Here is a 15,406-nt window from a genome sequence, read left to right on the forward strand (position 1 = left end):
TTGTTGAGAGTTTTTATCATAAATGGATGTTGTATCTTGTCAAATGCCTTCTCTGCATTTATTGAGATGACCATGTGGTTTTTATTCTTTGTTTTGTTGATGTGGTATATCACGTTGATTGATTTGTGGATGTTGAACCATCCCTGTGTCCCTGGTATAAATCCCGCTTGATCATGGTGTATGATCTTTTTAATGTATTGCTGTATTCGGTTTGCCAATATTTTGTTGAGGACTTTTGCATCTATGTTCATCAGCGATATTGGCCTGTGATTTTCCTTCTTAACTGTCTTTGTCTGACTTTGGTATCAGGGTGATGTTGGCCGCATAGAATGAGTTAGGAAGTGTTCCATGTCCCTCTATTTTTTGGAATAGTTTGAGAAGGACAGGTATTAAGTCTTCTTTGAATGTTTGGTAAAATTCACCGGAGAAGCCTCTGGTCCTGGACTTTTATTTTTTGGGAGGTTTTTGATTACTATTTCAATGTCTTTACTTGTGATTGGTCTATTCAGATTCTCCATTTCTTCTTGGTTCAGTTTTGGGAGGTTGTGTGAGTCTAAGAATTTATCCATTTCTTCTAGATCATCCAATTTGTTGGCATATAATTTCTCATAGTATTCTCTTATAATCCTTTGTATTTTCATGATATCCATTGTAATTTCTCCTCTTTCATTTCTAATTTTATTTACTTGAGTCTTTTCTCTTTTTTTCTTAGTAAGTCTGGCTAAGGGTTTGTCAATTTTGTTTATCTTCTCAAAGAACCAACTCTTTGTTTCATTAATCCTTTCTACTGTTTTTTTGGTCTCAATATCATTTATTTCTGCTCTGATTTTTATTATTTCTCTCCTTCTGCTGGCTTTGGGCTTTGTTTGTTCTTCTTTTTCTAGTTCTGTTAGGTGTAATTTCAGGTTGCTTATTTGGGCTTTTTCTTGTTTGTTAAGGTGGGCTTGTATCGCTATGAGTTTCCCTCTCAGGACCGCTTTTGCTGCATCCCATATGATTTGGTATGGCATATTTTCATTTTCATTTGTTTCCAGATATTTTTTGATTTCTCCTTTAATTTTGTCAGTGATCCATTGGTTTTCAGCAGCATGTTGTTTAATCTCCACATTTTTGTCACTTTCCTAGTTTTTTTTTCGTGGTTGATTTCCAGTTTCATAGCATTATAGTCTGAAAAGATGCTTGTTATGATTTCAATTTTCTTAAATTTATTGAGGCTTGCTTTGTTTCCTAACATACGGTCTATCCTTGAGAATGTTCCTTGCATGCTTGAGAAGAATGTGTAGTCAGCTGTTTTTGGATGGAGTGCTCTGTATATGTCTACTAGGTCTGTCTCGTCCAGTTTTTCATTTAAGTCTACTGTTTCTTTATTGACTTTTTGTCTGGATGATCTATCCTTTGATGTAAGTGGGGTATTAAGATCCCCTTGTTGTTATTGTCTCCTTTTAGGTTTGTTAATAGTTGCTTTATGTACTTTGGTGCTATGTTGGGTGCATATATATTTATAATTGATATGTCTTCTTGGTGGAGTGTCCCTTTTATCATTGTATATTTCCCTTCTTTGTCTCTCTTAACCTGTTTTATCTTGAAGTCTACTTTGTCTGATATGGGTATGGCAACACCTGCTTTCTTTTGTTTGCCATTAGCTTGGAGTATTGTCTTCCATCCTTTCACTCTGAGCCTGTGCTTGTCTTTAGAGCTGAGATGTGTTTCCTGGAGGTGCTGTATATAATTTTTAATAAGTTACTTTTATTTTCTTCTTCACCATTAGGTGGTCACTGATTACTTCTCACAGATATTGGTGGTGTCTGAGCATTGTTGCTGCTTTTTTTATTAATTGAAATTTTTATTGAGCTAATTGTAGATTCATGTACAGTTGGAAGAAATAATACAGAGCAGTCCTTTGTATACTTTGCCCAGGTGCAGCTGTTTTTTATGCTTCAAATTATATATAGGCCGGGAACGGGGGTAGACAGGCTTGTTAGAATTATGTCAAGGAAGAGTGAAGGCCTGAGGCATTCTCTTGTGAATGTGTAATATGTGAACTTTAGAGTGTGAACCTTATTTTATCTGCCTTTTTGCTTAAGTTTTTAGTATGTGTTTCAGATAGTGAAGTTACTGTATAGCTGAGTTCTGTGTAAGTGATATATAATATGGTATTTTTTTTCCTTTAAACAAATCTTTCATACAAACACTGTTGTAAGTAATTATACAAATGTAAGATCTTAAATTTTGATAATGATTAGATTTTTCTGTCTATGTTTTGTTTTAGGTTGTTTCACGAAGAAATCCAGAGGATGTCCAGGAGGTAACATGTTTATCCATATGACAATTTTATTTTATATATTTGACAAAAAATTAATTAAATGCCTATTGAGGAAATTGAATTATTTGTATATCAGTCTTTGTATTTGTATGTTTGTTTGGAGATTGTCTTCAGCTCACAAAACAGTAGCTGAAGTGTCCTATTTCAGACCTATTAAGTATGTGTTAAGTTTTAGTAGGTGTTAAGTTATATAATATAATTTCAAGAATTATAGTGCTGTTTAATAATGTGATAATTTTTCTGATAACTAGCACTCATAAGATTTCAGTATTAGTTAAGGGCCTGTAATTACTTATTTCAAAATCATGATGCCTGTTTAATAAAAAAATGAAGAGTATTTGGTAGCTAGTATTAATTTTAAAAATCATAATAATAAATTATGAGTTTCTCTCTGCTTCCACTTTTATATTAAGTTGACATGTTGACATCTTGGAAAACTCCTTTGGGTGTAGATGTTTCTTTTTAAACTTTTATAGTTATTAGTTCTTTTGTAGACTCTTTCCCTCTCTCTAAAATGATGCTAGCTTGTTATGTTTTTGCTTAAAACTGTGAAATTCTCTGTTTGTAATTACTCTGTGCTTGTTATATATCTTTAGGAATCCTAACTGAGGAGTTTGCTTCTTTTAATGTTTTTTGATTTACTTGCCTTTTGGTACCTACTCATCTACACTGAGATTAGAAGGACATAGATTGGGGATTTTTTTTTTCCTTACTAAAGTGTTTAAAACAGATGTATATTGGTAGTCTCGATTCTGCAACAGTGTTTTTTTTTTCTTCCCCCTAATTGAATTTTAATGTTTTTGGGTGGGGTATGTACTTTGTATTTAACCACAAGCCCCACTACTACTTACAGACAAACCTAGCTTTTTTTATACATTTAAGTTGATTGTTTGGTACTGGTTGGTTTGAGTGTGTGACAGTATTTTAGACAATATTTTAACTTTGTTTATATGTTACCATTTCTTGCTATATCTGATCTGATATTTTTGTTTTGTGGCTTAAAAGGGTTCAATAAAAGGTATGTTTTTAAAAGATTTCCTACTATTTTCCTTAGGGGTTTTAAGATATCTCACCCCACCTCCCCTCCCCAATAACCAGGAAGAGAATATTGTAATACTGTTATTTTGGGAGAAAAGAATATATATCCTTCCAAAATAACTGTATATGTAGACAGCAGTGAAAGTAATTTGCACCATTGATTAATTAAAGTCTCTACTTAAGAGTCAATTGATTAGTATGAACTATTCTTTAGAATTCTACTACTTATGTTGAATTAATAGTCAATACCAGGCTATTCTGCTTTTGAAAATTTACAACTCTGTTAAAATTGAAAATGGGTTGTGTTTCCTTTGAATACACTGTCTCATTGCTGTGCTGTAGTTTGTAGCTTGATGTTCCCCTTTTCCAGGGAGAATCCTGAACCAACCTATCCATCAACATACTCTCTGCTATTTCCTTAATCCTTTTTTGGGGAAAACTCTTTTATAATAACAACTGTTGGTGAACCATTCATCAGAAAACTCTTGTAAGTGTCCTTTAGTTAGATTTGCATGGTCCTTTGTTAGAATGGTATAAAATTAAAAAAAAAACATGTCTACTCTCTAGCTGGCTTCTTATAATATAAAATAACCTTGAAATTATATCAACTTTTTGTTTTTTTACTTTCCCAGGTATTTCATGTAAACATTGGAATTCCCCTTTATAAGAGGAATTCACCACCTAGAATTTGTTTTCATTTCCTTTCCTTTTACTTTCTCTTTCCCTTAACTAATTCATTTAGTTACTGGTTCAGAATTTAGTCAGGCTTCACAAGGGCTATTGAGGATTAGTAGATGTGCTGTTAGTCTAACCAAATATAGGGCTATTAATAGGCTATCTTTATAAAACTGGAGAAATTTTGTTGTTTTTCTTTTACATGTATATATATTTTGGCACATGCTACCAGATATCAGTGTATTCTTCCTAAGAATGCTAAAATACTCACATGGAGTAAATAATTTAAAATTATCTAGGATAGCTTTCTTTCTTTTTTAATCTTTTAAAAATTCCCTCTAAATTTTTATTTATTAAGAGCAGCAGAAAGGTAAAGAACGAGATGGAGATGTTGGGCCCTCCTTCCTCCAGCTTTCGAAAAAGTAATCTCTAGCTCTGTTTCTATATAGGTAGTAAATTTCAGTGGTGAAATTTGGGAAAGGAAAATAACTGAAATAGAACTTTCTATGTATCATGTCAGAAAGCTCTAACTTTTAAGTCATCTCATAAATAAAATAGTTTTAGAAAAACTGTTTGAGAACATTCAGAAATGTGTCAAGGGAAAGAAAAGGCTCTTGAAAAGGGGGAAAGAAAATACATAAGCAAATAGTATGCTGATAATGTTGGTTGCAAGAAGCAATGATCCAGCAAGTTTTCACTCCTACGAGAGTAAAGAGGACAGAGTTAATTGAGTGGAGTGGGTTTGTAAAATACAAGAGATCTAAAGGTTTTTGGTGTCATTAAGTGCAAGTATCTGGAAAGAAAACATATATTTTATGTAAAAAATACTCAAGGGAGTGTTTTTAATGAAAATTAAGCTTTCATTAAATTTGTAGTCCATATATGATTGTCACTCTGTTATATATAAGTTGAGGAATTTTACTCAGCGAGTAACTTTAATGAATAAGACATTTCTGCGGGGTTGGTTCAATAGAGCAATAGCTATTATACAACTATTTTTTTCCAATAGGAGAGAATTGATCATTTATTAGAGAAAGTAATTTTTGCATGTGTCTTTTGAGACTTCGTGTAGTCCAAATATAAACATCAGTACTTGCTAATGTAATGGAAGTGTGCTTTTGTTCACTTTTCCATTTTGAAGATTTCTAGAAACATCAAAGTGTAAAAGGAGTAAGAAGAAAAGGAGGCAGTGGATGCGACATTTTGAGATGCTTTGGTTTCCTGCGTTTCTTAAGGGTTTATATTTACTCTTAGGTATTTTGGTTCTGTATTCCTAGTGTTGAGAATAAGGAATATGGAATGAATAAATGAGGGCATGGTGAAGAAACACAGAATCTCACCTTCGGGGTTCTAATTCTTACTCTGACAGACTGTCTGCTGGTTTATATACCATGGTATTATTATCATTATTGTGATTAAATTATTAACTTTTGCTCCTTAAGTTACTCTGCCTTTATTTAAAAATGACCCTAACTAGAATATAAATGTTATCTGCAGATTTACTTGTTCCCATGCGCTACAGTCTTTTTAATAGCTCTCGTGTCTAGTTTATAATGACTTTGAGGGTGCCTTTTGCCTTATGTAGGATGTTACTTTCACAGGCCCATCACCCATTTCTCCCTTAAGTCCATGGCAATGTGGTACTATCATAGTTTGATCTATTTTAAAAATATAAAACTAACATTGTTTTTTCCCATGACAGAATTCTGTTCATATATCAAGATTAGAAACTACAGAGAAGCAAAAAGTATGAAAATTAGAATCACTTGTAATCTCACTAACCTGAGACCTTTTACTTTTCAAATGTTGGTTGGCTCTCTCGGTTGGTTCCTCTTGCTCTGTCTTTTCCTGGAACTGTTGGTTCTGTGCTATCAGCATTTGTCTTGTTTACTTCCATTTTAAAGGAAGATCTCTTCTTCCATCCGAGTGGCCTGTCTCACGGCACAAGCTTCTTAAACACTTACTTTGCACTTGATTTCCTCTTCCAACTTCTAGCTGTGCTCTCAATGTGAGGGTTCCCCATCATTCCGTTATTAGACTCCTCATCTTATTATAATTGCTGAGAAACATTTCCTGAGTGATTACTACTTCTCTGCTGATGACTCTCAAATTAATACATCTTGCTAGTTCTTACTCTTGAACTCCAAACCCGTCTATCCTATTGGGCATCTCTGATTAGATGCCTCACAAGCACCTGAATCAAATGTGTCTAAAATTAAACTTTATTCTTATCTCAAAATAGCTTCTTCTCCCTTGCTCTTCACCTTAGGGAACAGCACCGCCATTCATCCGGTTGTAAAAGCCAAAAATCTAGTAATTATATTTGATGTCTCACTCTCCTTTTGAAAACTTCATCCCCAACCCCTTCTCTCTCTCTTTACTTTATATTTGTGAGTCTAATCACTACTGCCCTTCAGTATGCTCACCTAAGATAATACTTTCTGTAAGCCTTCTTAGAAACCCAAGCTGGTTTAGGTGGTCCTTCCCTAACACCCTTGGGCTGCCCTTCTCAGCTTTTATCACGCCGTCTAGTAATGTAGTTACTGTGTTGGCTCATTCTTCTTAGCTAGACTAGGAACTCTTTGAAGGCAGGGACTATAGTCCTCATTTTTTCATCCTTTCTGCCAACACAATGTCTAGCACAGAGCAGGGTCATGAAAATGTTTGTTTTGATGACTATTTTTGTTGTTGAGTAAATGAATAAAAGGAAGCATTACGAGGAAGTAGTTTAATTCATATTATAGTCTGACTAGTCTCCTAGGATTATAACTATATGAAACAAGAAATTTAGTAATCATGGCAGAATTTTTGGTAGTATGACAAAATTTAATGAAGAATTTCTTCTATGTGGAGAGAAAATTTTTTGACAAGAGTCTCTTAAATCACACTTGGTTACCTGCTTGGCCTAAGATTTGTTTATTACCATTACGCTATTGGGTTTGTTAGAAGTGAAGTAATTGGGATTTTCAGAAGCAAAGGCCCTAGTATACCAGGTAACAATTTAAAACTCAATTTTATCCCACAATAAACAAAAATTAAAAAAAACAACAACAACTCAATTTTACCCTATTTTGTGGAGACTGAGCAGCTGAATCAGTGGTATCAAGGCCATGTGTCAAATCCCTTTTCTTTATAAAGTGTTTTTTTTTTTTTTTTTTGTAATTTAATCTGAGTAAGGTAGAACAATTCAAACTAATGAAGGTAAACTTACTTTTATGTATTGTATAATCTAGATGATTGTTATTTTGTTTTTTGAACTATACTAATTTTAATGGTATTTTGATCAGGATTTACCGTGTCTTCAGAAATCTTACTACTTTAAATTGAGATCTATGAAATAAGATTTATGAAATGTAAAGGTTCATGCTAATTACTTGCTACATAGCCATTTCTTCAGTGTTACTCAGTTTATTTATCCTTTTAGGCAAATGCTGAGTATGTAGTTTGTTTATAAATTGTCTAAATTAAGTATTTTTTGTTTATAAACATGCTGTTTTTGAGACAGAATATATATTTTGACACTTAGCTCATCTCCAGACCAATGGTAATTGATTTTTGAAGAAGTTAAGTGACATTTTGTGTAGTATAGATCTTCTTTGTACCAGGTTGAATATTTTTCCAGTATGAAGAAAACAGTACTTGTTTAAAATGAAATTTAAAAACCAAAACAGAACAGTTGGAGAAAGAATTGCTGCTTTATATTTTTAAAGCAAATATTATGAGTTAATTTCAGCCAGTAAACCATATTGGTTAAAATATGTATTTGCTTGCCTTTGCATAACAGTTTTGAGCACTTTAATGAAGATTATTTGTTGTTCAGATATCTGAACCTAAAAAACACATTTAATTTTCTTCTTTCTGTAGATAATCGTATGGAAGAGATACAGTGACTTTAAGAAACTACACAAAGAACTATGGCAAATTCACAAAAACTTATTTCGACGTTCAGAATTGTTTCCTCCATTTGCTAAAGGAATAGTGTTCGGTAAGTGATTATTTTGAAATTGTGATTTTAAAAAATGATGATAAGCTAATTATATATAATACTAAACCTTGAAATACTGTACCATGAAGTTAGGAGCCCCTTATTAAGATGATTCATATCATACAACAGGCCCTTGAAGTTTTTTTTTATGTTCTTGGTGTAGTTTCATTAACTCAGAATGCATTTACTTCTCCCTTCCATGAAACAATAGTACAACAACAACTCCAACTCCAACTATCAAGCAAATAAAAAAATAAGTAGGAACATAAGAAAACGTGATATTGAATTACTCTTAGAGTTCTGAAATTTTTGGATCTTTAAAAAATAAGTCTATACTTTTGTATATTTTTCTGACACTTTTCTCATAATATGAATGGTTGTGGTTTGAGGCACCAGTCCAGATATGAACATTCTATGATGATATTATTGATTAACAACTGTTAGATTCCTGGTGTTTCTGAGACTAGTCAAATAAAAAAAATATTTGATAGGATTTAGTTATGTATTTGATATAGAGTATCAAATATATCAAATATCAAAAGGTAGAAAACATGGAGAAACACAAAGAAAAATAATGATGACAATAACAAAAGCAAAACACTCAGGGATAAACATAATTACACAGTTAATATTTTAGATTATGTCCTGCCAATCTTTTTTTCAGTGTGGTTTGTGTGTGTGCACAGTAATTTAAAATAATGTTTTACTATGTATATTGTTTTGTAGGTTGCCCTTTAAAACATACCGATTTGTTGGGAATACTTTCCTATGTGAATAAATAGTCTTCTGGAACATGTTTTGTAATGGCATTATGTATGGATTTATCATAATTTACTTAGCAATCAGTCTTCGGGTAGACCTTTGGATTGATTTTAATTAATTAAGAGCATGGGCTTTAGGGTTGTTTGGACCTAGAACTGAATTCCGCCTTTGCTATTTACTACCTGTATAACTTTGTCAAGTGACTTCTCCTTTCTGAGCCTCTGTTTTCCTGTCTTTAAAGTGGGCATAATAATGTGTGGATTAAATAGATGATGTGTATAAAACATTAGCATGTCTAGTATGTACTGAGGGTCCAGTAACTGGTGTTATTTATATTATTTATCATTGTTAATGTTTTTACTGGTTAATAAATCTGTTGTTTTTTAGGTTTAAACTTACCTTTTTATACCTTTTCTAATCCCAGTCTCTCTTGCCAGCTGTTTTTTGTTAATCTCTGGCAAAAGGGGGCATTAGAGGGAGGCTGGAAGGCTGGAAGAAGAGACTTACTTCCTAGTCCTGTCCGCATGAACCCAGCAAGCTTCTTCACCCTGGCTGCAGTCGTTTGTTTCAGTGGCAGGACTTGGTTTCTGTTTGTACTTTTTCTACATTCCCAGAATTAGTCTCAGCGCATCATCCCTCCTGCCCCCCTGTCTGCCCCTGGGCCACAGGGGGGCAGGAGGGATGATGCCAACACCAAAGTGCCCTCCTCAGAGGTCTCAGTTTCAGCTCCATGGCCCCTCCTCTAAGCTTCTCAGTGTTAATAATTCTACCCTTTTCCCCTTATTTTCTCCAGAACTAGGGATAGCAGTTGTATCTTTCTTTCTTTCTTTCGAGCAAGCAAAATTAAATTTAATAGGAAAAAATGTAAAGTACTATATTTAGAAAATCAGTTACACAAATACAGAATCTAGTAGCCTGGTGGCTTGATAGTAGTTCAAATGGAAAACAAATGATTTTGGGTATTTAACTGAAAAAGATCAGAATTAGCCAATAGTTGGACAAGGTTGCTGTTAAAGCTTTTATAATCTGAGGCTTTATGTGATTAAAAAAAATTTTTTTATTTGGGGTAAAATACACATAACATGTAATTTACCATCTTAACCATTTTTTTCTTTTTTTTTTTTTGTAAGGAAGATCGGCCCTGAGCTAACATCTGCCAATCCTCCTCTTTTTCCTGAGGAAGACTGGCCCTGGGCTAACATCCATGCCATCTTCCTCCACTTTATATGGGACGCCACCACAGCATGGTTTGCCAAGCGTTGCTTCGGTGCGCGACCGGGATCTGAACTGGCGAACCCCGGGCCGCTGCAGCGGAGCCTGCGCACTTAACCGCTTGCGCCACCCGGCCGGCCCTTAACCATTTTTAAGTGTACAGTTCAGTGGCATTAAGTATATTCACATTTTTGTGCGACCATCACCGTTAACCATCTCCAGAATTCTTTTCACCTTGCAAAATTGAAACTCTTTACCCAGTAAACAATAACTCCTCATTCCTCTTTCCCCTTGGAAACCACCATTGTACTTTCTGTCTCTATGAATTTGACTACTCTAGGTATCTCTTATAAGTGGAATCATACAATATTGTCCTTTTGTGACTGGCTTGTTTCACTTAGTATAAGGTTCTCAAGGTTGACCCATGTTGTACCATATGTCAGAATTTCCTTCTTAAAAGGGTTGAATAATATTCTGTTGTATGAATATACTATATTTGTTTATCCATTCATCTGTTGATGGATACTTGAGTTTCTTCTACCTTTTGGCTCTTATGAATAATGCTGCTGTGAACATGGGTGTACAAATATCTGTTTGAATCCTGCTTTTAATTCTTTTGGGTAATTCCACTCATAAGTGGAATTACTGGATCATATGGTAATTTAATTTTTTGAGGAAGCTGCATACTGTTTCCTATAGTGGTACCTAGTTTTACATTCCCACCAGTTGTACACAAGGGTTCCAATTTCTCCGCATCCTTGCCAACACTTGTTATTTCCTAGCAGTTGTTTCTTGGTACTACCTTTTGATGCCTTGATGTTCATTTTTGCCTTATCAGTTTTCAAATACCCCGTTAACAGTGTTTTATGTTAAATTCTCTCTGTTAAAAAATTGATGTGGTTTCTATCCGCTAACTGGACCTTGACCAATAGAGTATAGAATATTATTTTCTATTATTTTTTTCTATGATTTTACCATAAATCATAGAATGGACAGCTTTATATTCATCTTTTTATTTTTAGTGATCAATTTCTGCATGTGAAGTTGTAGAGTCAAAGTATATGCGTATTATTTTTCAAACTAGACAGGTTTTTTTCAGATTATAAAAGTAGTATATGCAGATAACTCAGATGATACAGAAAAATACTTAAAATAAAAATTCAACCTTAATACCATGTCTTAGATGGTACAACATTTTGGCATGTTCTTTTAGACTGTGTGTGTGTACACATGAGTATCTATGTGTGTCTTTACCTATGTATACATATAAACTTCAAAAATAGCATCCTGCTATATATAGTTTGTAGCCTCTTTATCATGTGACAGTATATTATGATTGTCTCTTCATGTCAATAAAAAGAATCTACCTTATTAATTTTAATAGGTGCATAGTATTCCAGATTTTTGTGTGTATCATGATTTGTTAACCAATCTTTTACTGACATATTATTTTTAGCTTTTTGCTGTTATAAACAGCACTGCAGTTAATATCTTTATTTGTACATCGTTGTGTAGATGTACAATTATTTAATTAGGATAAATTCCTGTGAGTAGAATTACTTGGTCAAAAGTTATGCATATTTTTGTAACTTTTGAATGCATATTATCTTATTGTTTTCAAATAATTTTATTGTCAGTGTCCTTTATACATTGGAGTAACTTTTAAAATCAAAGTAATACAGGCTAAGAAAAATGAAAAACAAAACACAAAGCAAAGCTAATGTAGAGGAATGTACAATAAAAAGCAGTTTCTCCTCTACCTGTCCTGTACCCAGTTTTGCTTTTAGAGAGAACTGAATTTTCATCTTTTCTATTTTTCATTTCTTAAGTGCTTATTTCCGTGTCTGTGATAATAAGTTTATACCATTTTTTTTGCTTTAGCAACTTAGTGCATATCAATTGGCTTTTTACTCTGCTGGGTAAGGATTTACCTTATCCTGTCCCCTGTATTATTACATAATATTTTTAGTTCCTCTATTGACTACATCACTATTTCTTGTTCCATAACTGTGGACAATATCATTTGTCTTTGTAAGGTGACTCTAAAATCATTTTTGTCCTTCCTTCTACCTCTTCAGCCCCTTTCACCACTTAATTTTTAAAACCTTTACTCATATTTTATCATTTGTCAAAGGTGATAATATTTATATTCTGTTCAGTAATCATAATTAAGCTTCCGTACTTAATCTATAGGATTATTCTCAAATCTGGAATTTAATAAACATTATATGTAACATTTATATTATTATGACTATGCAAATATTGTTCATTATAGAGTCAGAAAGTGTACCACAATTACGTTTTGTTCTCCAAGTTTAATTGTGATGATACTGTGCCAATATAAGAAAAATGTTTAAATAGAGTCTTTTTTTCCCCTTATACTACATCAGTGAATCAAAATCATGCCACATTTTAGTTTGCTAAACATTTGTAGCATTCCTTTTATGGTAGCCAGCCTACAAGATGGCCCCCCATGATCCTTGTCTCCTATTTACACCTTTGTGTGATCCCTTCCCAGGGATTGGTCTGTGTGACCAATAGCATAAGGCAAAAGTGATGTCTGTCGTTTCTGAAATTAGGTTACAAAAGACTGGGGCTTCTCTCCTGGGAGTTTTCTTCCTCTCTCACTATGTCATCACTTGCACTGAGGCATACCAGCTCTCATGTTATAAGGACACTCCAGAAGCCTATAAAAAGTCCCACGTGAAGAGGAGCAGAGGTCTCTCCAGCATGCGTCTGAAACCTGCCACAACTATGTGAATGAACTTAGATGTAAATTCTTTAGGCCCAGTAGAGCCTTGAGTTGACTGCAACCCTGGCTAACAACTTGACTGCAGCCTCCTGAGAGACCTTGAGCTAGAACCGTCCAGCTAAGCTATTTTTGGATTCCTGACCCGAATCTGTGTGAGATAGTAAATGTTTGTTGTTGTAGGCCCCTAAGTTTTGGGGTAATTTGTTACACAGCAATAACTACTTAATAGATTTTGTTATCTGGAAGTAGGGTGCTGTTGTAACAAAACCTGAAAATGTGGAGAGTGACTTTGGAATGAGCCGTGGGCTTGGAGGAGAGTGTTAGTGAGGCCAAAAGCGTCTTGAAGAAGCTGTTAACAGAAGCCTCGTGGTGTTTGATAAACTGCAAGTAAGGATTTGCAGGAAAATCAGGTAAATGTTATTGGAAACCAGAGGAAGGGGAGGATCCTTTTTCTCTGGTTGCAGAAAGTTTAGCAACACTGTTGCCAACAGTTATATGGAAAGTAGAAAATGTACTAAATGGGTGCTGCAGTTCTTCTCGCAGGAATTTATCCTAATTAAATATTGTACATCTGCACAACAATGTACAATTAAGGATATTAACTATAGTGTTGTTTATAATAGCAAAAAGCTAAAACAAGAACAAATGAACAGGGTAGTCTAGCTAAGAAGATTTCCAGCCAGCATGTTTAATAAAGTATGGTGTGATATCTTGCTGCTTATAGTAAAATGTGACAGGTGAGAGAAACTAAAAGGAAGGCTGGTTTTGTGGTGGCTTAAAACAACAGAAATTTATTTTCTTACAGTTCTGGAGGCCAGAAGTCTGAAATCAGTATTATTGGGCGGCAGTCAGGGTGTTGGCAGGGCTGTGTTCCTTCTAGAGGCTCTAGGGAATAATCTGTTCCTTGCCTTTCAGTGTTTGGTGGCTGGGCTTTTGGCACCATCACTTCAATCTTCAAGGCCCTCTGTCTGCTCCATCTTCTTATTGCTTTCTCTGTGAAATGCCCCTCTGCCTCTCATAAGGACACTTGGGATGGCATTTAGTGCCCACCCGCGTAACCAGGGTAATCTTCCCATTTCAAGATCCTTAATCACATCTGCAAAGACTCTTTGTCCAAATGAGGTATCGTTTACAGGTTCCAGGGATTAGGACCTGATATCTTTGGGGCCATTTTTCAGACTATCACACACGGTATGTTTGTCTTCTTTCCTTCCTTCCTTTCTTGCTTGCTTGCAACCTTTGGGGAAAAACTTTTTTTTTTTTAAATTTTTTTAATTGATTTTTTTTTCTTTTTGGTGGAGAAGATTGGCCCTGAGCTAACATCTGTTACCAGTCTTCCTCTTTTTGCTTAAGGAAGATTGTCCCTGAGCTGACATTTGTGCCAGTCTTGCTCTGTTTTTTGTATATGGGATGCCAGCACTACACGGCTTGATAAGCAATGTGTAGGTCCGTGCTGGGATCAGGATCCAAACCCATGAACCCTGGGCCGCCAAAGTGGAGCGTGGGAACTTAACCACTACACCTCTGGGCCGGCCCCAGGGAAACACTTTTAAAATCATGAAAATGTCCCACTCTTAGATGTAGCATCCATTGATGATTCTTGCATGAACTAATGTTTACATGATGGTTACAAAATAATGATTTTCTAACTCCAGCAACCCCTTTCACCCCACATTTGCCATTATCCTTCCTTCTCACTTTATCTGTATATCTTTGTATCTATATTTCTGTGTGTCTGTATCTATGTGTCATATCTGGCTATATATTTTTCCATCTATCCATTATTTATTTAGACTCATATACCTACTTTTTTCCTAGTAGTGTAGAATTCATTAGTGTATTTAATTATTTTGATACTCAAATTGTCCCAGCTTTGACCAGTAGGAGCCCTTTTACTCTGGCTTCTGTGTTCTTGTGACTTCTTCCTATCATATGGGTTTTTTTTTTTTTAAGCACTTCAGTCCTCATCTTGAATTTATTCTGCTCCAGCCTTGGAATTAGCCATTTCTTCAAGGAGCTCTGGTTGCTTTTTGTGGGGAATGGTATCAGAAACTATGCTGGTTATCAATTTATTGCATTTTAGCTCCATATCCACCTTTCATTGCCTTGTTGGATATACTTTTCCAACTGGCGTGTATAAACTTAATCTGTAGAGGGTGTTAGCGAGACCCTGTAGGAAGTAGGTTTGGGTGTGCTGCCAGTGGCGTGTGTGTAGGATACCTAGTGGTTCTGATCCTCCAGCAAATTTTGTTGTCAGTTCCTGCCTGCAGCTCCCTGCCTTCCACCCTTTGCCTGCTGGCACCACAGCAGAGTTTCCTGCTTGCCAGTCCTGACCTGCAGTTCCTTGCCCACCGACTTTGACCTTCCTACTATAGAACAGATGTGGCTGAGGCAACCTAGGTAACTTCTCTCATCCAGTGTGGTGCAGCCACGCTGTCTCCAGTGAGATCTGAATTCCAGCCTTGGGGAGGAGGCCCCTTCCAAGTACTGCCTTTGTTTCTCTCCCTCAACCCTAGTGTATTCCTTAGAGTTCTCTTTTATTCTCTCTTAGTAGTAGTTAATCCTGTGTAAATAGTTAATAATTCTTTATAAGATTTTCCCTGTTCACATTGCTATGTGGATTCCATTTTCTGGCTGGACCCTGGCTGCCGCAGAGACC

The 15,406-nt window shown here is 35.0% G+C and overlaps 1 protein-coding gene across 1 annotated transcript in view; it reads left to right on the forward strand.

Annotated features, from left to right (window-relative positions):
* RPS6KC1 (ribosomal protein S6 kinase C1) overlaps positions 1-15,406 on the forward strand; it is a 176,355-nt gene that overhangs the window by 15,163 nt on the left and 145,786 nt on the right. The window contains exons 2-3 of the mRNA XM_058539841.1: positions 2,270-2,305; positions 7,901-8,021. Of these exons, the coding sequence (XP_058395824.1) occupies positions 2,270-2,305; positions 7,901-8,021 (157 nt within the window). The remainder of the gene's footprint in view (positions 1-2,269; positions 2,306-7,900; positions 8,022-15,406) is intronic.

The sequence above is a fragment of the Diceros bicornis genome, chromosome 4 (genome assembly GCF_020826845.1).
Source record: "Diceros bicornis minor isolate mBicDic1 chromosome 4, mDicBic1.mat.cur, whole genome shotgun sequence".
Lineage (NCBI taxonomy): Eukaryota > Metazoa > Chordata > Mammalia > Perissodactyla > Rhinocerotidae > Diceros > Diceros bicornis.